Source organism: Nycticebus coucang, chromosome 11 (genome assembly GCF_027406575.1).
Source record: "Nycticebus coucang isolate mNycCou1 chromosome 11, mNycCou1.pri, whole genome shotgun sequence".
Classification (NCBI taxonomy): domain Eukaryota; kingdom Metazoa; phylum Chordata; class Mammalia; order Primates; family Lorisidae; genus Nycticebus; species Nycticebus coucang.
This window is the reverse complement of record NC_069790.1, coordinates 40,437,705-40,463,148: the sequence shown is the minus strand read 5'-3', so window position 1 is coordinate 40,463,148 and position 25,444 is coordinate 40,437,705. Positions and strand designations below refer to the sequence as shown.

At 37.2% G+C, this 25,444-nt stretch overlaps 1 protein-coding gene across 7 annotated transcripts in view; it reads left to right on the top strand.

Annotated features, from left to right (window-relative positions):
- Positions 1-25,444, top strand: part of HDAC9 (histone deacetylase 9) — a 1,013,994-nt gene that overhangs the window by 984,089 nt on the left and 4,461 nt on the right. For all 7 annotated transcript variants that reach the window (XM_053609475.1, XM_053609477.1, XM_053609481.1 and 4 more), the window contains one exon: positions 8,847-8,994. In XM_053609475.1, coding sequence (XP_053465450.1) covers positions 8,847-8,994 — 148 coding nt within the window. The remainder of the gene's footprint in view (positions 1-8,846; positions 8,995-25,444) is intronic.

The following is a 25,444-nucleotide window of genomic DNA, read 5'->3' as shown; positions in this document are numbered from 1 at the left end:
CATAAATTATCATGTGACTCTATGTATGAAACAGTATCTGTTATAGGAATTGCCTTTGATCAGAAACTAGATAAAATTGGGGTGGGGGGAGAGGAATGGAACACTGTCTTCTAGGCATTTCAGGACTGTGGTTCCAGAGGAAAACATGCAAAGTGAGTCCTGTAATTGCCCAAACTATTAAATAACTGGATGAGAGGATTCCAGGCTATGGCATAAGTTCAGGAATAATCTAAGAGAATTCAGTGGTATTGATGATTTGGGAATAAAGAGATCAAGGTTTGGGGAGAATGAATTAGCTGGAATTTGTGAAGCACAGTCACACACACACACACACACACACACACGGAAGGCAACACGTGATCCATGTTCATGTATAGGAGTCCCTCTAAGGCTTCATATGAGTAATTATATTTTCATGCAGGAGGTGAAACTCTAAAAGCCCGGGAAAATAACCAGTGGAAAACAGTAGATTAAACAATTCAAAGAGTTCACACCAAACTGGGAATAGTTTGCATTAGCCAGAGTGGAGAGACCTTATAATACACAAAGCAAAACATAAAGACATCAAATGGTGTTGTCTTAGTTTTAGGGCTAAATTACCTTCATAGGCTACTCTATAGCTACCCTAACAAAGAATAGGTGAGCCTCAAAAGTATTGTACTGATTTCATCTAACTTATCTTTATGCTAAAATAAAGCCCAATATTCTTTCAAATAACACAACCAAATCCAATAATCAAAAATATACAAAGGATTGATGTTGACCATCCAAATGAAAATCACTAGGCATGCAAAGAGTTAGAAAATATAACCTAGAACCACAAGATAAATCCATGAACTAAGAATATTAAACATTCACTTGCAATATGAAGAGCAAAGTGTATTCATTTCATTTATTATGAAGAGATAAATGAAAAACATAAAAAACATTGAAGTAGAAATTTCAGAGATAAAACAACCAATATTTGAAAATTTTTTAAAATCCACAATCTAGATGGATTACTGGCAGGTTATTCAGTAGGAGAAAAAAATTAGTGTAGCTGAAGACATAGTACTATTGACTGTCCAAAGTAAAGAACAGAGAGAAAATGTCTGATAAAAACCAATGTGTCAATGATGTATGGGACAAAATCAATCAGTCTTACATGCTTGTAATTACAGTCCCAGAGAAGGCATGTGGTAGATATAATTGAAGAAATAATAGAAAACATTTCTATAAATTTAGATGTTTTGATGAAAACTATAAATCCACAGATCCAAATAACTTAACGAATCTTAGTGGAAGAAACATGATTTTTCACACTGAGAAATACCGTAATCAAATCTCAGAAGATGCCAGAAAAAAGAAACATCGTATTACATACAATGAAACAAAGGTGCAGGTGATACAGATAAAGACTAATCTTTTTAACTGCAGAAGCATTATGCTGATTCAAGGAAGCTAGATTGTAAAGACTACACATTAAATAGTTCCATTTATATAAAATTCTAGAAAAGGCAAAAATACAGTTACAGAATTTCAATGATTGTCAGTAGCCAAGAGGGACAGTAGGAAATTGATTCCAAAGGGCCAAAAGGGAAACTCTAGGGTGATAAAAACATTCTATGTTATTATTATATCATTCATACATACAACTGCACACATTTGTCAACATGCATCATAATCTTCCCTTAAAGTTGTCCATCTTATTAACTGTATACTATACCTCAGTGAAGCTAATGAGACATAGTCATCAAATGGAGCAAAACTATCAGCTATTGAAGCTTTTATACATTTGCAAAGATAAGAGACAGTTTTTCAGAAACAAAAACATTTACATTGAGTCCTACAAAAGCAAAGGAATAATTGAAGAAATTGAAGGATAAGTTCTCAAAACACGCAAAAGTTCTGATTTTGAAAATCTGTAAAAAAAGCTTTGAAAGACTTCTATTTATAGGCAGAATCTTTGATGAAACTCCTATTCTTAGTTAGATAAATGTATTGATCTTATCTAGAGTGGAATAAATTGAGAAGGCACAGGATTTTACAGTACCCAAATTTGGCAACATTTTGAAGTATTGTGAAAAAGAAAACTTTTAGACTAGTTTGCCTTATATGAACTCTGCCAAAGAAGAGTTCTCTGAAATCAGAAAAAAGAAAGTAGCCATGAAAATATTTGGAATGATATAGTTATTCATTTCAATCTTTTAAAAATTGGAAGTGAAATATTCTGCTTTTAGCAGAATGTGTTCTGTGTTTGCAGGTAGCACCATACTCGTACAGACAGTATTTCTAGATCAAAAATTGCTCAGTCTCTTGAGAACAGTAAATTCAAGATGCTGACAATTTTGAACTTATTAACTATAAAATTCAGTTTTGGAGGAAATTGTAGGCAATTTTATTTTATTTGTATTTAGAAAAATTCTATAATATTTAGATGCCAAATGAAAAATAATATACATTTTTCATAAAAAAATAACAGTGATATTATATCATCACTGAGAGATATGGCACAAAACTGACTAACGTGAATATTTATCAGGAATCATAATTCTATTTATATTATTTTCTAGTGTTCAGATAATCAATGTCAGGAAGTTGGTAACTATGATTCTACATAATGAATCATGCACTCTTTATTTTTTAAAATAAATTTTACTTGTGAAAATAAATTTTAAACAAGATTATTTTATAGGCCCTCTGATAAAAATAATTTGTTATCAGGGCGGTGCCTGTGGCTCAAAGGAGTAGGGCGTGGGCCCCATATACCAGAGGTGGTGGGTTCAAACCCGGACCCTGCCAAAAACTTCAATAGTAATAATAATTTGTTATCCAATAAATAAATATTTCCATAACTTATAATTTTTATCAAAATTGCCCCTATTTGGATGAAAATTTATCTGGTCACTCATTTATGCAAGTGCTTTTCAATACATCTTTATTTTTGCATTTAAATAATGTTTTGGATCCTGACAAAGTTCTTTATTTAGCTAAAAAATTTCATACTAAAAACATATTAAGATGTTCTAGAGAAGCCATGGTCCTAGACCCCTTGTAGGCCCCAGGTGTTGATAATCTCTGCGGTTAAAGTGATGGCAAGAGGTTAAGGTTAGCACAAGCTTCTCCTATGAGAAGATGGTGTGTCATGATGAAAGACAACATCGCTAGTGAATGATGCCCCATGATCATATCAATGTACACAGCTATGATTTAATAAAAAAAAAAGAAAGACAACATCCCTCAGATGGAAAGAGGGCAAAAAAGCAAATCTGAGGGGTGACAACTCTAAGTTCCCAAAATGATGATGGAAGGGGTTGATTTCTGAGTCCATAAAGTTTTCAAAGTGGCAAGGGGCTTTGGGAAATATTTTTGTAGACGGGTTATATCTAACACAGACATTCGTAAGTCAACAACTACCTATTTATCCAGATTTTTCATTACCAAGGGCAGTCTGGTTTATACTGAATTGTGATTACTTAGTATCTGCAGAGAGCCCACTCATGGGTCCTGTGTGACCCAGAGAAACCCTGACCATGTCCCTCACCTTTAACTCTTCACTGTATGCCTTCCATTATCTACTTTTTACCTTTATTGTGGATTCATTCCTTGGTTTACCTTTATCAGATAAAACAAAAAAAAGAAAAAAAATAGCCAAATATTCCTTTAAAAAAATAGTGCTGAAAAGTGGGAAGATTTACATAGTAGGGAAAATGAATAAGGATAAAAGATATTAACTGAAGAGTTAGTGAGTGCATCTAGTCTTAATGGAAAATTCCTCTCTTTTGCCAGTTGTATTGTCATAGGAGAGTATCCCTAATATTTTACTTTACAAATAGCAGCTTCCGAAGACTCTAGCAGTAAACCTTGATTCGTTTCTCTTATGTGCTAGTGGGGACATTATTCCCTTGACAATGAATATGATTTTCTTGAATATCTATTTCTTTTTTTTTGTAGAGACAGAGTTTCACTTTATTGCCCTCGGTAGAGTGCCGCAGCATCACACAGCTCACAGCAACCTCCAACTCCTGGGCTTAGGTGATTCTCCTGCCTCAGCCTCCTGAGTAGCTGGGACTACAGGTGCCCGCCACAACGCCTGGCTATTTTTTTTTGTTGTTGTTGTTGCAGTTTGGCTGGGGCTGGGTTTGAACCCGCCACCCTCGGCATATGGGGCCGGCGCCCTGCTCACTGAGCCATAGGCGCCGCCTGAATATCTATTTCTATAAGGAAAAAAACAAAAGCTGCACATATCATGTGAAAATAAAACCCATAAATTGTGGGGCTTGAACTGGCTGCATCTTGCTCAGCCTGGACTATGCCTACTTCCATTGTAATTATTCTCCTTTATGAATAGAGATAGTGGTCTATAAATGCATTATTAACATGGAATATTTCCTTGTTTTTATAGACTTTGCCAGAAGCCATATAGAATTTGAAGTATGGAGTTATTTCTGAGTTAGGAAATTCAAGCCTCCTGGATAAAAGCCAAACCCCTAATATTTAATCTTAATTTAGCAGAGTATTTTATATAAATTAAACTTATCCAAAAAGGTCTTAGTTATTTAAAATTCTTCCTACTACTCATATACATATAGACCAAAATATAAAGAATCATTGTTGGTCACTCTACTTAAAGATTCTCATTAACAATTCATGCCTTCTGTCCTGATCATGTTTTGGGAACAAAGGTGTTTGTTTTGTTTATGGCCAAGACATCTTGTCTTGAGGAAAATGTATAATGCTTGAAAATTAAAGCTCTTGATTAATATCAATGTGCCATCTTGTCTACAAGTAAATGTTTTCCAATTTCTTCAAGAGTTCTCAGGCTCATGGAGAAGTAAGGTTTTCTGCCATAAAAATGTATTTTTTTTCTTTTTTTTATTAAATCATAGCTGTGTACATTGATATAATCATGGGGCATCATTCACTAGCTTCACAGACCATTTACCAAGTTTCACATATACCTTTGTAAGATGCACCACTGGTGAATCCCACCAATCCCCTTCCTCCACCCACATCCCCCCTCCCTCCCCTCCCTCCTCTCCCTTTCCCCCTTCCCCCTATTCTTAGGTTATAACTGGGTTATAGCTTTCATGTGAAAACCCTAAATTAGTTTCATAGTAGGGCTGAGTACATTGGGTACTAATATTCAAGAGTGATATGTAACATGAGATCAGAGTAATTGCAATATTTGAGAAGCAGAATGGAATTAACCTTTCATAATCTTAGGCCCACCACTGTTATTTTATAAATGTGGAAAGCGCTCCAGCATGATGTATCGACTTCTTGTGTGGGATCTCCAATCTGAAAATTTAGACTTTAATTCCGAGCCCCATCTCCAGTTGGCTGCTTATTAGTACTCTTCAATGAGTTCTTGTCTCCAGTTTTATGATACCTTCATCAATAATTTACCCGATAAACCGGTACTTGCAATGGGACAGTTAAAAAGAAATGAAGATTAGAGTGAACTAGCTTCAAAATGATTATCTCACTTGGTGCAATAAACTTATAAAATGTAAGTCAATGGAGCTACATATTTAAGGAATGAGGGTGACTTGTTATTACCAAAGATCGAAAGATACCACCTTTGGCAAAATGAAGAATTTGCAATGTGCATAATCTCTTCGAGTTGAGATTTTCATACATTGGGATCATTTTTGTATTTTTGCGTGTAGTGGAAGGTGGGTGGAGGTGGACCGCAAAGTGCAGAAAAAGAGGCACTTCGGAATTAGGCAGTCTTTGGTAAGGATTTCAGTTCTTCAGGCTACAGGCCATGTGACCTTTGAAAAATAAAATCACAAATTATAAGGTGGAAATTCCTAGCACAGTCCTTGGCACACGTCGGTTGCTCAATAATGCTAGTTTTTCCTTCTTATCATCTTTACATTTTAACCCGTAAACCACCAGACACCTGTAGTGTTTGACAGAGTCTCCACAGTGGTTATTCTAGAGAACAAGAAAAGGATGTTAAACGGCATTGTTAGCTTTGTAAGTGCTATGTGCTCGAATAATGTTTAATAATATTTTGTGGCACTCAATGCAGCTGAATGCACTCGGAGATGTAATAAGACACATCCCACTGAGGCAAGACTAAAATGACATTGTGATCTAGGAAATGAGGACCTTGGAAGGGAACTGTCAATTCAGAGATCAGTTTCAGAATTGAGAGATAAGAAGGGAGAACTAAAGAGTAAGCCAAGTTCTATCATGTGTAGAACACCAATGTCCTAATGCTATAATTGGGTAAATGAGGTGAAAGCTATGCTGATTTGTATGATGTAAGCACTCCAATTTGTACAAATAATCAACACACTGAAATTGGCATAATTGTATTTATGATCTATGTACAAAAGACTTAATAAAAAAAATAAAGAGTAAGCCAAGATACATTTCCATGGCCTACCTCCTAGACTTCTCTCGGCATCTCATGTCTATTTTGTCACTTCCTTTCAGTTTAGACATCATCGTTTCCCACATAGACTTTGGCCAACATGTGCGATTGGAAGACCAGTGTGAGATTGGTTTTCCTGCAACCACTCTGGTCACCTTCCAATCCATCACACAAGATCTTTCCATAGGGATATTTTTAATATTTAAATCTAATTCTATCCTCTTTCTGCTTAAAATGGCCCCTCATTCTGCACGTGTTGAAGTCCAAGAGCATTGGCATGTCCTTCCAGAACGTATGCTAATCAGCCCTTGCCTACCACAGCAGACTCATTCACCATGCTGCAGGTCTTAGCTAGCAGTTGACCATCCCCCAATAGATCAGTCTCAGTACATTCACATTGCTGTTTCTCCCTCCAGGGATATCCTACCAACCACCACCTCTCTCGATTGCAGCTTGACTAATTTCTGATTGTCTTTCAAACATTCCATCAAGTATTACTTTATTTTCTGGCAAGTCACCTTTACGTTCTCATCACCTTAAGTCCATGTTCAACTTACTTGCTTTCAAGGAGCACATGGCCATTCTACACAAAATTGGCCTATCTTAGTTAACTAACAGGGCTGTCTCACCCAGACCGTGCATTTCTTGGTGTCAAGGAAGCATCTTTGTGTCCTCACAGCCTTAGCTTTCAGAAAATGTTAGTTTGTAAGTTCATTGACAGAGTGTCATTGATTGGTTCAAACTAAGAGCTTTGTGATTATCAAACTTTAGTCACAATAGAGGATCACAGCAAGCAAAGTTGTAGTCCCTAAAGTAGGGAATGTCTGAGGGACTGAGTCTCCTCCCATAATGTGGCATCCACTCATACATGCAGCAGTAAGATAAAGGAAGGCCAGTCACAAAATGTTGGAGCTGGATAGGATTTGAGGCATCCTCCCATTTCAAGAGGCTGAAATAAAGTTCCACCAATCCTCAGCAGTATTGATAGGGACAGCTGGTGGCAGTGGCAGAGCTGGCTTCAGAACTCAGTTATCTTACTTCCAAATCCAGTATTCATCCATCTGCCTTTCCACTCAAATACCACGTTTTTTTCTTTTTTTAAGAAGAAAGCACACTCTGTGTGCCATGTTCCCACCTAATTGGTGAGACTGCAGAGATAGTTCTAACCTGGTGAGTCACATCAGCACCTAGAGAGTCTCTCTCTTTTTTTTTTTTATTAATATTAAATCATAGCTGTGTACATTAATGCGATCATGGAGCACCATACACTGGTTTTATAAACAGTTTGTCACATTTTCATCACACTGGTTAACTTAGCCTTCCTGGCATTTTCTTAGTTATTGTGTTGAGACAATTATATTCTACATTTACTAAGTTTCACATGTACCCTTGTAAGATGCACCACAGGTGTAATCCCACCAATCATCCTCCCTCCCCTCCCTATCCCCCTTCCCCGTATTCTTAGGTTATAACTGGGTTATAGCTCTCATATGAAAGCCGTAAATTAGTTTCATAGTAGGGCTGAGTACATTGGATACTTTTTCTTCCATTCTTGAGATACTTTACTAAGAAGAATATGTTCCAGCTCTATCCATGTAAACATGAAAGAGGTAAAATCTCCATCTTTCTTTTAGGCTGCATAATATTCCATGGTGTACGTGGATGTGGAGAGTCTCTTACTTTGATTTGGGGCTACTCAACACTTCACAAAACATAGCTTAGGGGCTGCATGAAAGCCATTAGTTCTGCTATTTCATATTTATCCCACTGGCATGCTCTCATGAAGTGACTGTCTACTTTCCTCTCATTCTCTTTTCCTGCCTCAAAAAGAAAAGAAAAGAAAAGAAAAGAAAATCACTATGACATATGGATGGGCTCCAACATCAGCCAGTGCATATATTAAAGTTTTAAATCAATTATTGTTCTAGTACACACCCTGAAGTTGAGAAAGAAAGAACATCCAGCACTAACAATCTTGATTGTTCCGGCAAAACTGCCACTCGATTCCTGCTGGCATTCCTAGGCTTTCCTTTTACTTTAATCCTCCTACTTAATTTATAAAAGCTCATGGTTGGAGTAGCAATGTTTGACATTAGTATTTCACTCATTCTCTTGGTAAAACTTCTAACTCCCTATCTCGTGAGAGTTTCCCAGAGGGGCATAGTACCCAGAGTTTGCTTACTTAGTTGCAGAGATAGCTGTCAGTCCAGTATTGAGTTCATTAGACCATGGATTGCTCTTCACTTTATTGCCTTGTGAGCAAGAGAGAGATGCAGGGCTGGGAATATAGCACTTCACAACTTGGCATTCATGGATTGAGAAAAAGTCTTAATCATAACAGTTAAGAAACCAAATTACAACTGTGTATAACATGGAAGTTTTTTAACTTAACGACTATCCTGAATTGGACCTGTATGAGTGTTCTGATTATTTCTGCTCTAACTGAAATTCCTATAAATTTTTTTTTTTTTTTTTTTAGGCAAGTACTGGAAGTCGGTAAGGATGTTGGCTGTGCCAAGGGGCTGTGCTGTGGCTGGTGCTCAGTTGCAAGAGGAGACAGAGACTGTTTCTGCCCTGGCCTCCCTGACGGTGGATGTGGAGCAGCCCTTTGCTGAGGAAGACAGCAGGTACAAATCCAGTGCGGGAGAGCCATTCGGGTCTGTACCATCCAGACTCATCATTGACATCAGTGGAGCTTCCTCCAAGCTTTCCTTCACCTGTCTCCTCCACTTCCACCATCTGTCTTCTCGGAGCTGCTGATGCGACAGCACGTGCTCAAGGCTGTGGAGAATTCCATTGTTTTCTTTTTCATGGGAACTGCAGAGCTGGAGCATGTGGTTGCATTTCAGAAATACAGGGGATGAGATGGTGAGAAAAATCACTCCTTGTCAGATAGTTGACTGCAGATCATTACGGAAAGAGCTGCTCGTGGGCTTAACTTCTTTATCTAGTTATCCCTATTTTTCCAGATGTTCTTTTTCTTTCTCTTATCAGGTAATGCTAGTCAGTTGGATAGCCAAAATCCATGCTCACTCCTTACGTGATAGTCCTTGAAGGCCAGAGAGTGGATAAAAATGCAGGTCTCCTGCAACGGAGACCAGAGTGTGTGTAACGGACTGTGTAGACTCTAGTCTCATTTTATATTATGCTATGATTAGATGGAATTGGTTTCAATTCATCTTCGTGTGAATATAGCTTTCTGGGGGAGGGAATAAGTTTAACCTAATATTAGGTTTGCTTATTCTCCTTTTAAGAAACATCTGTCAGTTTGGGCATTCGGTGTTCATCATCCTTTTCTGTGGACAATGCTACACGCAGAATTTCTTTAAAGTTTACTGTGACCAAAGCCATCCCAAATGTGCATTCATTGGTGCTTTCTATTCCTTACTTCAAGGTAACATTTCCTCAATTTAAAAATGAATCAGGTAAAGCTTCGCTAAAGCTCTGCCAGCTTGCGCTCTTAAATTGCTCCTGAGAAGGAAATCGGACTCCCTCCGTCAATAACATCACCGTTAATTACACAGATCCTGCTAGGAGTGCGTAGGTTGGCAATTTTCCCAAGAATGCACGAACTTGAACAGTTGTAGCTTTTTTGCTTTTACTGGATACTCAGAGTTTAATGGATTTAACATCTTGTTGTGACCAAACGCAGGAGATAAACTGAATAAGAGATTTTATTTTTATGCAATTATTTTCTCTTCTCATAATCACTTAAACAGCAAGATTACCAGTAGAGAGGGGAAAGTTGTTATTACTGTATTGAAAGGCATCTTCCTATGGATATTTAGAGTAGAGGGGAAAACTTATTTTACATCTTTGATAATATGAACTAACCCCCTGCCGTTCCCATCTAAGGACTGAACCAAGTTCATAATCCAAAGGTGTTGCAATTATTCCCAAGGCCAAAAACAGTTAGTTGTCTGTCATCTGAGGGCTATAAAACTGAGGAAACTAGCATCTGTTAGTGTTGGATATAAAAGAGCATAGCTATTCTTTAGAATTCATTTAATACAGAAAAACGAAGCTAAATTCCAACCTTGGTGAAATGAATTGTAAGTAATTTTGCCCATTAAATTGCAAAGCTTAGAATAATTAACAATAATAAGTGATCTTATGAGGACCGAGTAATATAAAAATCTCAGCACTTTGGCAAGATTGGCTCTATAAGCGTATTTGCTTATCCTCACGTACATATTGTGCTTGATTCATGATAATCTCCCTGGATTTAACCCAGCTTCAGACCACAGGGATTTTTAAGCTTCATCTGATGGCAGAGAGAATCGAATGTGAGTGTTCTGATGTTCAGAAAAGCAGACCTGAAACTTGTAGCCCAGATTCATTTTCATTTATCACTTTTAGACAGATAATATCTATTTTGATTGATTTTTCTTATGGGAAGAAAAATAGTTTGCTTAAAATATTTTCTAAGGCTTTGAATTCTCTTTTTTAGCAGAGGAAAAGAAAATTCTTCTAGAACTGGCTCTCACATTTCAATTGAACCATGCATGAATTTGTGTGTATGTGTGTGTGTGTGTGTGTGTGTGTGTGAGAGAGAGAGAGAGAGAGAGAGAGAATACCCTTGAAAGCCACATAGCACTTACTTTTTCCAGGGGAGTGCTATCAGAATTGCCTCCCTACTCACTATAGGAAAAATGACTTTCAAAACGAGATAAAGAGGTAGAAATATTTGTAGGCCTTTGTTGTGAATGCAATATTATGAGCACACAGGAAATTGAAAAATTAGAAAAATCAGCGAGCTAAATGGATGGAAAAGAGTGAAGAAGGCAAGATTCTTTTTATGGGAAATTTTTGCCAGTTATTTTGGAGGATATATTGGTGTTTGGAGTCAGATGACTCATTTCATACTAAGATTTTGGGTAAAGCAGCTATTTTTCTGGCCAACTCATATCTGACTCATTTACCACTAGTGAATAAGGGATAAAATGGTCCTGGCTAAGAACCATTGTAAGTATTTTCTGTTCATTTTTCTTGGATGGGGGGATGACAAAACAGTACAAACAGTCATTTCATTTTTATAACTACCCTGGTGGACCTTGAAGAATAAGTTACTAAGGAAAGGCTGACGTATGGGGACTCATTTGGGGGACGGTTGGCTGACACATAGATTTCAAACATAATTTTCAAGTGGCGAAGGACTTAATCAGGAAAGAAATGATTGATAGGTCAGTAAAAAACAAAACAATCCTGAGTGGGACTAAGTTATATATTCCAAAAAAATTAAACAGATAGACCTGGTCACTTACCTGTGTAAAGCATATTGTTTAGATTTGAAGAACTGCGGTATTAGGCGTTTTTCCTTTTTTTGTTGGGGAAGTGGACCTTGAAAAGATTTGTAGTTTGCATTTGTTGGATGTCTGTTTCAAAATGCTTCTACTTCTTCTTTGGAAAGGTCAAGGTAGTCTTCAGGTTTACTCTCAGATGCCAGTTCAGGTTCTGCTGAAGATCAAGAAAAAATTCTCTCTGGCAATCAAGACTTCAGGATTATCAACTACTGAGTTTTTAGGACCATATTTCTTCTCTAGAATTCCTGTACCTGTTTTTGTTTTTTAACTTAAAAACTCCCTGAAAGTTAAATTTACAAGTGTCACCTCAGCCTACTGATGATAATATAAATCATGTTAGATTTTCTTAACACAGTCTGGTATGAATGTTTGTTTAATTATTTAATTGCCAACTTTTGGCTACCTTTCTCATGAAAGACATGGTTTCAAGTCATTATACAATCCAGAAGCATAATATGCCATATAATTGTGAGACTGAATGTTATGTTTCTGAGTAATTATCTTGATTATGAGTGTAAAAGTATAGCAATCATCTGGAAAATCTCAAGTGTCATCTGCCTGTAACCCCATTTTCCTGAATCTGCAGATCTATACAGATATATGGATTATTTTAAAATAAACATTCATATATAATCTTACAAAGAAGACTTTATTCAAATATCCTATCCACTGAGCTTGTGTCTCTAAGGCTTCTAGAAGCTAAATATTAAATTATTTATGTTTCTAAATTTTCTCTATGATAACATTATTTTGAACAAATATTCCCATGTAAATTTTGTTTCTAATTTCTTATCCAGTGTCAACCAAGCCTTAGTTGTAAAGAGGGCTGAGATTTGGAAGCTACTGGTAAGAGGAAGAAGAATCTGTTCACTCTCGTGTTCTCTTTTATCCCTTTCCTAGGGCTATTTTATCTCTATTTTTGTAAGGTGCCTAACAAGTGTTCTTAGGGCACATGTGAAATTTTATTTAGCATAGTGAGTATTAAATGTAATGCCCAATTATGTGTTTTAGGGTTCAGTTTAATAGTATTTATAAAATAGTGCTTATATTAAAAAAGAAATAAAATTGAATAGAAACATAATTAAAATAAGATGCATAACCTGGCTTCTCATCTCATGTCTACCCCTTCACTTCTGTGCTCTTACACTAGAGAGGAAGAGTTACTCTAGAAAAGCGGTCTCAACCTGTGAGTCCCGACTCACAGGAACTGTATTAAAGGGTCGCGGCATTAGGAAAGTTGAGAACCACTGCTCTAGAATCTCTACATTTAATGACCATGTGCTCAATGGCAAGTTATTTAATCTCTCTAGGCATTATTTTCCTTGTTTTTAACATGAGAGAACAGGATTGCAAACTAATACAACTGCTGTGGAAAGAAGTATAGAGAATTCTCAAAGAACTAAAAGTTGACCTTCCATTAGATTCCATAATCCCATTACTAGGTATCTACCCAGAAGAACAAAAATTATTTTACCACAAGGATATGTGCACTAGAACGTTTATTGCAGTTCAATTCACAATTGCCAAGATGTGGAGGCAACCCAAGTGCCTATTAACCCATGAATGGAATAAAAAACTGTGGGATATGTATACCATGGAGTACTATTTAGCCATGAGAAAAAATGGAGACTTTGCATCTTCTGTGTTTACATGGGTGGAATTAAAACACATTCTTCTTAGTAAAGTATCTCAATAATGGGGAAAAAAATCATCGAATGTATTCAATACTAACATGAAACCAATGTATAAACAAATACTCACACACAAAAAAATCCCACAAGTACTATGTAGTAAGTGGGAGGTGAGAGGAGGAAAGAGGAGGAGCAGGGAGGAAGGGTAATTGATGGGATCTCACTTAAGGTGCACAATGTGAGTGTTCAACATGTCCCCTGGGTGAAGAGCTCAACTGCAACTTGAATGTTACCTTAGAATTGGAAACAATTTAACCTAAACCTTTGTACCCTCATATTAATTTGAAATTTTAAAAAAGAATACCTTAAAAAAATAAAAAATAAATAAAAAGAGAGGACAATTTCATAAGTTTATAGGTTTAAATGAGACAATACATCTTAAGAACTGAACACAACACCTGACACCATGTAATAAGGACTCAGTAAGGATTAGTTTATATCATTTTTTCTATAATTTCTTTTTTTCTTTGCTTTTTTGAGACAGAATCTCACTATGTCTCCCTCAGTAGAGTGCAGTGGCATCACAGTTCCACAGCAACCTCAAACTCTTGAGCTTCAGTGATTCTCTTGCCTCAGCCTCCCAAGTAGTTGGGACTACAGGCACCTGCCACAATGCCCAGCTATTTTTTTCTGGTTGTAGTTGTCATTGTTGTTTGACAGGCCCAGGTGGGCTTTGAACCTGCCACCTCTAGTGTATGTGGCCGGTACCCTAGCCGCTGAGCTACAGGCGCTAATCCTTTTCTATAATTTCTTTCTTCCTTAACTTGCTCTATTTCCTTTAATATGTTGTTTATGATTCAGTGATCTATAATAGAAGAATATAAAGGCTGTACCTGGCCATTTATACCTTTAAATTAGTAACATAGTCATTAGATACAAGAGATGGCCAGATAATCACTAAGCAATAAACTGTTCAATTAACTAATCTGTAATGAGCTGACCTTGTTCAAGAACTTTCTCAGTGTCCAGTACATTGTAGGTAATACAACTATTTGGTCGATGAATGAACAAATTCGTCAGACCTCAGACCTGAGCTCTACTTGTCTCTCCTTACTTGTCTGCTGAGGGAATATGTTGATATATATACTTTATTTATTTATTTATTTGCAGTTTCTGGCTGGGGCTGGGTTTGATCTCACCACCTCCAGCATATGGGGCCAGTGCCCTACTCCTTTGAGTCACAGGCACCACCCGAATATGTAGTTATACTTTTACAAGATTTTTCAAAATATTTGTTGAACATTTTTTCCCCCTAGTCCTAATTGACAGTGTCCCTTTTCAGAGTATGTTGACTAACCAGAATCTATAGTGTTCCTATATTATAAAGATGAATTGGCTGAGGAAATGTAATAACGGTTGTGTGTGCACAAAATGTCTGTTTGAATGAAGAAATTGTATTTAAAGACAGAGAAAAGTATGGAGTAATGCTGATTTATTACAAAATTATCTGTCAACTGGCAGAATGAGAAGGAACATGTGAGAATGTTGAGTTCATCCACTAATTTTTAAAGTGAATATTATGTACCCAACTCTTTATATAAATGATCTCTTTTTTATTATATATCTTAAGTTATACAATATGCTTTTTTGATTTATATATAATGAAATTATTATTCAGTTAAGCAAATTAACATATCCATCAATCTTCATTACTTTTTGCGTGTATGATAAAAGCCCATGAAATCTATTATTTTAGAAAACTTTTGGCATACAATATAGTATTACTAACTATAGTCCTTTTAAAGTAATTTTTATTTTCTTTAATTCCAAGCTAATAAATGGGTACAATTTTTTTTGGTTACCTGGATCACTTTTATAGTGCTTGAGTCAAGGGTACAACATGAGATCAACAACATGTACATGTGACCAACACTGGAATAGTGTTCATTGTACCCATCAGGTAAGTTTTCACCCATACACTCCTACCACCTTCTTCCTACTTGATTTTCACTTCTCTCTGTGCACATGTGTGCTTATCAGTTAGTTCCAATTTAATAGTAAGTACATGTGGTGTGTTTGTTTTTCCGCTGATAAACATCACTTAGGATAATGGTCATCAGTTCTATCTAAATTGTTTCAAAAGGTATTAATTCATCCTTTTTTTATGACTGAGTACATATATGGTACACATTGGCCATATTTCCTTAATCCACTCAAGAGGTGATAGGAACTTAGGTTGATTCCATATCTTTGCGATTGTCAATTGTGCTGTAATAAACATTCGAGTGCAAATGTCTTTTGGATAAAATGTCTTCTTTTTCTTCAGGTAGATACCCGGTAGTGGGACTGCTGGATTGAATGGTAGGACTACTTTTAGTTCTTTGAGGAATTGCTACACTGTTTTCTATAAAAGATGTATTAATTTTGAGTCCCACCAATAGCATAATAGCATTCCTTTCTCTCTGCACCCATGCCAGCATCTATTATTTTGGTGCTTTTTAGTAAAAGCCACTCCAACAGGGGTAAGGGAGCATTTCCTACTTTTAATTTGCATTTCTCTGATAATCAGTGATGCTGAACATTTTTTCATATGTTTGTTGGCCATTTGCCTATGTTCTTTTGAAAACTTCTGTTTGTATCTTTTGCCCCCTTCTTAATGGAGTAGTTTTTTTTCTTGCTGATTTGTTTGAATTCCTTGTAGATTCTGGATATTAACCTTTTGTTGGATGTATAGTAGAGGAATATTTTCTCCCATAAAGTATGTTGTTCATTTGTTCTGATGATTATTTCCTTAGCTATACAAAATCTTCTTAATTTAATCAAATCCCATTTATTTGGGTTGTTGCTATAATTGCTATTGGAATCTTAGTCATTAATTCTTTGCCTAGGCCAATACCTAGAAGGAACCAAAATAGCAAGAGCCAACAAAGCCTAAAGCCAGCAGAAGAAAAGAAATGACTACGGTCGCTGCAGAATTGAACAAAATGGAAAACAAACAAACAATAAAAGCTATGCAAAAGATCAATGAATATACAGTTAGTTTTTTGAAAAGTTAAACAAAATTGATAGACTTCTTCCTAGATTAAACAGGAATAAAAGAGAGAGGACCCAAGAAGGCTCTATCAGACATGAAAAAGTGGATATTACAACTGATAACACAGAAATACAAAATATCATCTGTAAGTATTATGAAAATCTCCAAACACACAAACTAGGAAATGTATAAATTCCCAGAAACATACAACCTCTCAAGACTCAATCAGGAAGAAATAGAATTCAACAACACATCAATAACAGGGTACAAGATTAAAGCAGTAGTAAAAAATCTTCCAACAACAAAAAAATCCAGACCAGATGGATTCACAGCTGAATTTTACCAGAGCTAAAAAAAGAGCTGGTATTCATACTGCAGAAATTATTTTATAACAATGAGAAAGAGGAAATCCTTCCCAACTCATTCAATGAAGCCAGTATCACCAAAATCAGAAAAGGACCCAACAGAAAAAGAAAACTACAACTTACATCCCTTATGAATAGAGCTGCAAAAATCCTCAATGTAATACTAGCAAACTGAATTCAACACCAACCACATTAAAAAAAGAAGAAGAAGAAAGAAAGAAAGAAAATTCACCACAATCATGTTGGCTTCATTCCAAGGATGCAAGGATGGTACAACATAAGTAAATCAATAAACGTGACCACATAAACAGAATTAAAAACAAAGTCCATATGATCATCTCAGTCAATACAGAAAGAGCATTTGGCAAAATCCAGCACCGTTTAATGATAAAATCCCTAAACAACTAGGCATAAAAGAAACATACCTCAAAATAGTAAAGGCCAAGTATTATAAACCCACAGCCAACATCATTTGGAATGGGGGAAAGTAGAAAGCATTCCCGCTAAGAACTGCAACAAGACAAGAATGCACACCATCACCACTTCTATTCAACATCGTTCTGGAAGTCATACCCGGAGCAATCGGGCAAGATAAAAAAATATAAGGTATACAAGTCAGAAAGAGAAGGTAAAACTATTGCTTTTCACAGACAATATGATCTTACATCTAGAAAACCCAAAGGCTCCACAAAGAGACTCCTAGAATTGATAAATAAATTTAGCAAAGTGTAAGGTTACACAACCAATGTACAAAAATCAGTTACTACACCTCAATAACAGTGAAGCTGTCAAATCAAAGACTTCATACCATGCACAATAGCAACAAAGAAAATAAAATACCTGGGAATATGCTTAACTAAGGAGGTGAAAGGTTACTAGAAGCAGAACTTTGAAACACTGAGGAAAGAAATGGCAGATAGCACAAGTGGGTGCTCATGGGTCGGTAGAATCAGTATTATTAAAATGTTCTTAGTACTCAAGGTGATTAATAGACTCAATGTAATACCCATCAAAATACCAACATTATCATATCTCACAGACCTAGAAAAAAATACTTCTACACTTCATTTGGAACCAGAAAAGAGCCTGAATAGCCAAAGCAATCTTAAGCAAAAAGTATGCATCTGAAAGCATCACCCTGCCAGGTTTCAAACTATAGTACAAGGCTATAATAACCAAAACAGCATTATATTGGTCTAAAAATATAGACGTAGATGAATGCAATAGAATGGATGCAGAACAGATATAAAACCATCCACATACAGCCAACTGATCTTCAACAAAGCAGACAACAACATGCCCTGAGGGGAATGACTCCCTGTTCAATAAATAGTGCTGGGAAAATTAGATAGCGACATGCAGAAGAACGAAACAGGATCTGTATCTCTCGTCACTAACAAAAATTAATTCATGATGGATAAAAGACTTAAATGTAAGGCACGAACTCATAAAAATTGTAGAAGAAAACATAGGGGAAACTCTTCTAGATATCAGCCTAGGCAAAAAATTCATTCACTTTTTAAACACTTTCAGATTATTTCTGTAGGCCAGACACAGAGGGAAGAGCCAGGGCCAGGAAGCTGCATTACCATCCTTAAAATGTTCACAAGCTTGGGGACTGCAGCAGTATCCTACTGCTATTGTAAAAAATTACTACATATTAATGATTTAGAACAGGTGTGTCCAACCCAAGGCCCGTGGGGCACAAGCTTGATTTAGTGAGGGCTTTTTTTTGCTTATCTGTGGTGTCTAATATAATGAAAAGTACGCAGGGAACTTTTTTTTACTAATCAGCCGTCCTTAGCATTTGTGTATTTAATGTGTGGCCCAAGACTAGTCTTATTTTTCCAGAGTGTTACAGAGAACAACAACAACAACAACAACAAAAAACACAAATTTGCACACCCTGATTTAAAACAACATACAAGCTCTGTTGGTGGAACAGAGAAGTGTAACATAATGGGTCTCAATGGGCAGTAAGTGTTCCTTTCCCTTGGCTCTAGGACAGAACTAGTTAGTTCCCTTGCCTTTTTCAGCTTCTGGAAGTTGCCTGCATTCTTTGACTTGCAGGATCCTCCCTCCATCTTCAGAGCCAGTAACTTCACATCTCTCTGAACTTGCTTAAGTCATCACATCTCTTTGCAACCGAGAAAGGTTTTCTTCTTTTAATGACTTTTGGTTAGATTGGATTCATCAGGAATCCAAGTCAGCATTTAAGATAATTTCCCCACCTCCCAGTCCTTAAATCTTAATCACCTCTAAAAAAAGTTAACTTTTTTCTTACTACAGGATGAAACATGAATAATTCATGTGGTAGAATTGAGGGAAGATCCTGAGGAATGAAAAAAGATCTAATATAGGACAAGAATTGGAGAGAAAAATCACAGAGCCAGGGGCAACCAAGCCAGGCTGGGAGAATGTGAAGGATTGTGTCACGGATATAAGAAGGCATCTAAGATGGAGACGATGACTCAAACACATCATCTGTTTTATTTTATTCTACTGCCAACATTCACCAAACTATCTTCATCCCTCATCAAACTTTTCTAACACTTTTGTTACTATTCCCTTATCCTCTATTACCTTCCTTCTAAGCTGTTTTCTACACCGTTATCAGGAAGCTCTTAAAAACAAAGCAAAACAAAACACTGAAGCATCACCTGTCACGCCTCTGCTCGAAACCCCTTCATGTTAACTGTGATGCATAAAACTGGATCTTCCAATGGGGAGTAAGTGCAGAAGGTACAAATCTCCGCCCGGCCGGGGCTTAATCTGTACTGGTAGTTCATGCTGTGGTCTGCGTTTCTGCCATAGCCACCCTGTGACGACCGGTAGGAGCTGGGGGGGGGGGGGCGCTATAATTCTGGCCAGACCCTGGGGAGTTGTAGTTTGACTGTGATGAGTAGCCTCCTTGTTTGCCTTGGTATGAGGAGCCGCCCCCAGAACCTCCGCCACAGCCCCCCGCCTGAGCCAGAGTTGTTGCCACCACTCCGGCCTCCACCACCACTGTAGTTGAATTTGCTCTGGTAGTTGTAGTCGGATCCGCCCCCGCCCCCAGGAGAGTTGTAGGAGTTTGAGAAGGAGTAGTTGCCTTGGCCGGGGTTGGCCCTTCTGCTTGCCCTGCGGGGGACCGTAGCTGCCATACTGGCTCTTTCTGTAGGACAGCTGCTGCCCCTGGAGGGACTGGTAGCCTGAGCCGTAGGAGGGCTTCTGCTGGCCCCCATGCAGCTGTTTCTTCCCGGCGTGTTTTGGGGGCACTGCTGAGTTGTAGTTGTCACCTTGGTAGTAGGAGCCGTAGCCAGAGCAGCCTCCACCGCCCCCGCCTCCACCGCCACCAGCATTCCCAGATCGCCCTCCGCTGCTATAGAACCGACTGTAGCCTGCCGGTGCTGAGTAGCCTCCGTACCCGTAGCTTCCATGCCCAGCACCAGCATTTATGTAACCTGCATGGTTGGCGCCACCAAATCCTTGTCCTTGTCCTCCCCCACGGATATTCCCTCCTCGTCCCCGCCCTCGAAGGTCAGGGGGTGGGGGGGGACTTTGTTGTGCATGGGGCCTCCCATGCCAAAGCCAGGGTTATGCGGCTTAGCAGCAAATTTCGGTCCACCTCTGACAGGTACTGGGGCTCTCTTCTTTTTGTTAGCATCAAGCGCAAGAGGGGTGTCAGGGAAAAGCTTCTCTAGTGCTGCAGGGGCAGCATATGCCCTTTTTTTGGAACCAGCACCTTGAAACTTTTGTCCATCCACCTCAGCCCCCTTCCATTTTCATTAACATAAAGACCACCATCCTTCACAGGATCCACAAGCTCTGCATAATTGGACCCTCACCTATATTTTCTGCCTTATTGCTAACATTTTTTCCTCTGTGTTTTCTGATCTGGTTCTAAAATCTTTCTTAATTTTTTAACTGAGGTATACCATATATATACATATGCATGTATTTACAAATCCTAAGAATTATATCACACTCATGTAAACATCACCCAGAACCGGGTCAATAATGTTCACATCATGCCAAAAGAGCTGGCTTCTGCCTCTTCCCAGCCACTCCCTCCAGAGGTAACCATTTTTTGCTTCTAACACCACTGATTAGGTTTGTCAGTTCTGAATTTCATTTAAATGGAGTCATGCATTATATATTGTATTTGTTTCATCTGGCTGATTCTGCTCCACTAAGTATAGTATTTTTGAGGCCCATGTATATCACTGACAATCAGTAGTTTCTTCATTCTTATTCTTATGCGTTATTCCAATGCATCAACATACCCAAATTTGTTTATCCAAGTAGTTCAGCTTGTTTGCAGTTTGGGGCTATTATGCATAAAATGGATGTGAATAAAAAAAAAAAAACACATAGAAAACATATAGCAAAATTTACCATCTTAACCATTTTGTGTAGATGGCATAGCAGTGTTAACTATGTGCACATTGTTGTGGAACAGATCTCTAGAACATGATCTTGCATAATTGAAACTCTATAGCCATTGAACAACTCATCCCTCCAGCTGCAAACAACCACCATTATACTTTCTGTTTCTAAGAGTTGGACTACTTTAAATACCTCACCTAAGTGGAGTCAGTCTTTTGTCTGTCTTTTTGTGACTAGCTTACTTTATTTAATGTTCTAAAGGTTCCTTTGTGTTATAGTACATAACACAAATTCCTTCCTTTTAAAGATGAATAATATCCCATTGTGTGTATATGTCACATTCCTTTTATCCATTCATACATTCATGGACACTTGTGTTGTTTTCACCTCTTGATTGGCTATTGTGTATAATGCTTCAATGAACCCCGGATGTCTAAATATCTCTTCAAGATCTATTTTCAGTTCTTTCGAATATATACCAAGAAGTGGAATTTGTCTATTGTATGCTAATTTTAGTTTTAATTTTTTGAGTGACCTAAATCTCTATGAAATTTTTGTACAAGTTGGAGGGTTTTTTTTTTTTTTGGTTTATTTGTTTTAGTGAACATACCACTCAGTTACTTTATATACATAGCTAAGAGTAGAATTGCTGGCTTGTAGGGAAGTCGTATATTTACTTCATAAGAAATTTCCAAACTGCTCTCCAAAATGATGGTGCTATTTTTCATTCCCACTAGCAATGAATGACAGTTCAGATTGCTTCATAGCCTCATCTAAACTGAGTACAGTCAATCTTTTTTTCTTGTTTTGGTGGATCCAATGATATTTTATTTTATTTTTATTGTTTTGGATTCATTGATGATACAAAGAATTAGTTTGCACTGATTGCATTTGTTAAGTAAATTCCCTCTTATAATTGTGTCTGTCCCCCAAGAGGTGTTTCATACACCATGACTCCCCCAAAGCCCCCCCTTCCTCCCCTCTCCCCACTCTCTCATTCTCTACCCCCATTCCCTCATTCCCCTACCCTCCATGACCATGTATTAGGTCTTCTATTATCTTCATGTTAGAATTGAGTACACTGGATTCTTGCTTCTTCATTCTTGTGATGCTTTACTAAGAAGAATTCTCTTCACCTCCATCCAGGTTAATATAAAAGATGTAAAGTCTCCATTTCTTTTAATGGCTGAATAGTATTCCATTCCATATACCACAGCTTGTTAATCCATTCCCGGGTTGGTGAGCATTTAGGTTGTTTCCACAATTTGGCAATTGTAAATTGAGCTGAGATAAACAGTCTGGTGCAAATGTCCTTATGATAAAATGATTTTTTTTTTCTTCTGGGTAGATGCCTAGCAATGGGATTGTAGATCAAATGGGGGGTCTAATTTGAGTTCTTTGAGAATTCACCGATTTCTCCATACTTCCTTCCAAAAAGGTTGTATTACTTTGCAGTCCCAGCAGTGTAAAAGTATTCCCTTTTCTCCACATCCAGGCCAGCATCTGCAGCTTTGAGATTTTGTGACGCGGACCATTCTCACTGGGGTTAAGTGATATCTCAGGGTCGCTTTTTATAATTTTAGCTTCTTTGTGGGTGTGAAATGATAGTTCATTGTGGTTTCAGTGTTTCATCAAAAGGCTGTACTTATGTCCACATCAGGGCTTCCTTGGCACATTACTCTTTTCTTGTCTGAAATCCTTATCTTTTCCTCTTCTCCCTCCCACCACCTCTTTAATGCTCTTCCCATCCTCTTCCTCTTTTCCTTTAGATCTTAGATTAAATGTCATTTCCTCTCCTTAGAAAGTGCTCACTGAGCACCAACAACTGAGCTCCTACACTTTCACGTCTCTCCTATGCATTATTCCATGTAATTGAAAATCAGATATATCTGTGTACTTACATGATTAATTTATGTTTCTTCCTATAAGCTCTTTATTAATAGAAGCTGTGTTACTTTCTTTGCTTACCATTATTTTTCCAATACCAGTACAGTGACTGACACATATTAGGTACTCTAAAACTATATTGTTAGTAATAGATGAGCAAAAGTCCAGAGAAATGTGAGCGAGAATGTGAGTGCAAGCTTTGAGAAAGAACAAGGTCCCACGGCATCTGGGATGCCATAGACACGAACAGGCAGGCTGGGTAAAAAAGGATCAGTGGAGGTCAGATTGGAATGGAAGTTAAATATTACTAATGGAACTTGAATTGCATCCTGTTTTCAGCAGTAAGCTATCGTAGTAAGAGAGAAAGAAAGACAACATAGGTCTCTCTATATTTATTTTTCATAGGTCTATATTTTTAAAAGATGGGGTGTGAAGGAAAGGCCCCATACCCCTAAAGAGACAGCCAAAAAATTCTTACCATAATGGTGGTAAAACAGCCAACTAATGTTTGTAGAGGAAATGGAGGGGAAGGAAACATTGTACATAAATTGCTGAGAAATAATGGGCAGTTGGCAATTCAGGAAATGTGGATGAAAGAGGAGAGAAAAAAGTCAAAAGCAGTTATCTGGATGATATTGCCATTAGCTAAGAGAGGAAAAGAAGAAATGTGTTTAAGGTGATTATGCATTAATAGAATTAAAAGCAAAAGATGGAGAAAAGGAAATAATAAGGCAAGGCAGTGGTGGGTAATGCCAGCCTTGAGAAAAGCTGTGAGAATTCCTCCAAAAAACTTGCAGCCAGTTGTGTTGTTATGGTAGGTTTGTGTGTATGTATTTTCTTTTGTTGGCTTTTTATTCCTGCACCGCCTGGTGATATGAAGGTATATATTTCCAGTCACACATTCAGGTGTGGAGTTTTAACACAAAAGGTGTAAACTGAGACTATTTCTCGAATTTTTGTTCTTCCTCTAACAAATGTTTTCTTCTTGATTTAGATTATTTCTAAAGAGCATTGAAATCATTACAACATATGTATATAAACACTTCTAAAAGCACTTATGGAATGTCTACTATGTATATAAAATTGTGTAATGTGGGGGATTTAGACAATAAAGAAAAGTGAAGGCAGAAAAGAAAGAAAGACAGAACATAAAACGCAATTCGTAAAACACACAAGGACAAAACACTACAGTATAATTTGAACAATGAAAAGAGCAAAGCAATGACGTAGACAGTTACTTATGACGCATACCTACCCAAGCTGTTTAATTCTCTTGTTGTTTACTCTGAGTTTTGTGGTTGGCTGAAAGTCAAGTCTATGAAGAGATGCTCAAACTCATTAGTTACCAAAGAAGTGCAAATTAAGACATTAGTTTACATATAGAAGGTAAACTTTCTGTGAGACTGTTAAGGGCATTGTAGAATGTGAACTTCGGGAGGACAGGGACTTCTGTCTGTTTTGTTAATTGCTGAGCCCCCAGAACCTAGAACAGAGCCGGGGAACAGAGTAAATGCTATTTCTAGAACCAAGGAAAGAATCAGTAAATGAGCATTGGTGGAGACATGGCGCTCGGGAGTTCTCTCCACTGTGGTAAGGAAAACCATGATAGCCACACTGCATAGTAGTTTAGCACCATTTGACATACAGAAAATGTATGACCTAGTAATTCTGCTCTTGGGCACATTTGGCAAAGAAATTCTTATCTAGGGTCCTTTGAGTCATGTACAAGAAGCTTGCAGCAGCTTTGGTCACATTGGGTTAGAGAGTTGGAGTCAGCCCAGTGTCCATTACTGGGAGAAGGACTAGGTAAAATGCAGTCCACGCACGCCATAGACTTGTCAGTAGCAGTCAACAGCTACAGACTAGATAATACAACCACACAGATAGCTCTAATAAACAGGACCAAGTGGGATTAAGAAAAAGTAATTATATGCATGTATGCAGAGATAAAATTTATATAAAGAGGATCTATCAGGGGTAGAACACAAATGTCTTAACACTGTATTGGGTAAATGAGGTAAAGGCTATGTTAATTAGTAGAATATAAGCACTCCAATTTGTATAAATAATCAACACATTGAATCCCATAATGGCATAAATGTATTCACGATCTATGTACAAATGACTTAATAAAAACAAATATGTGAAAAAAATTAAAAAAAATTATATAAAGAAAAAAATACACACACTAAACAATAGTATACATTTTAAAAATACTCTGCAAGCAAAATAATGTATGCAACAGGCATTAGAATGCTTCCCTTTGAGGGGGAAGAGGAAGGGAAGTAAAATACAGAGACTAAATTAAATCAATAAAACAAGAGAAAAGGGGTCTTACTAAATAAGAATAGTAATATAAATTTAAAATACTATTCTAAAAATCATAGGAAATGATATGCCAATTTAAGGGGTGATAAATACACTAATTTTCTGTTATATTTTATCTCAAGTGAAATTCTTTTCTCATTGCTTTTTATTATTGTAAATTA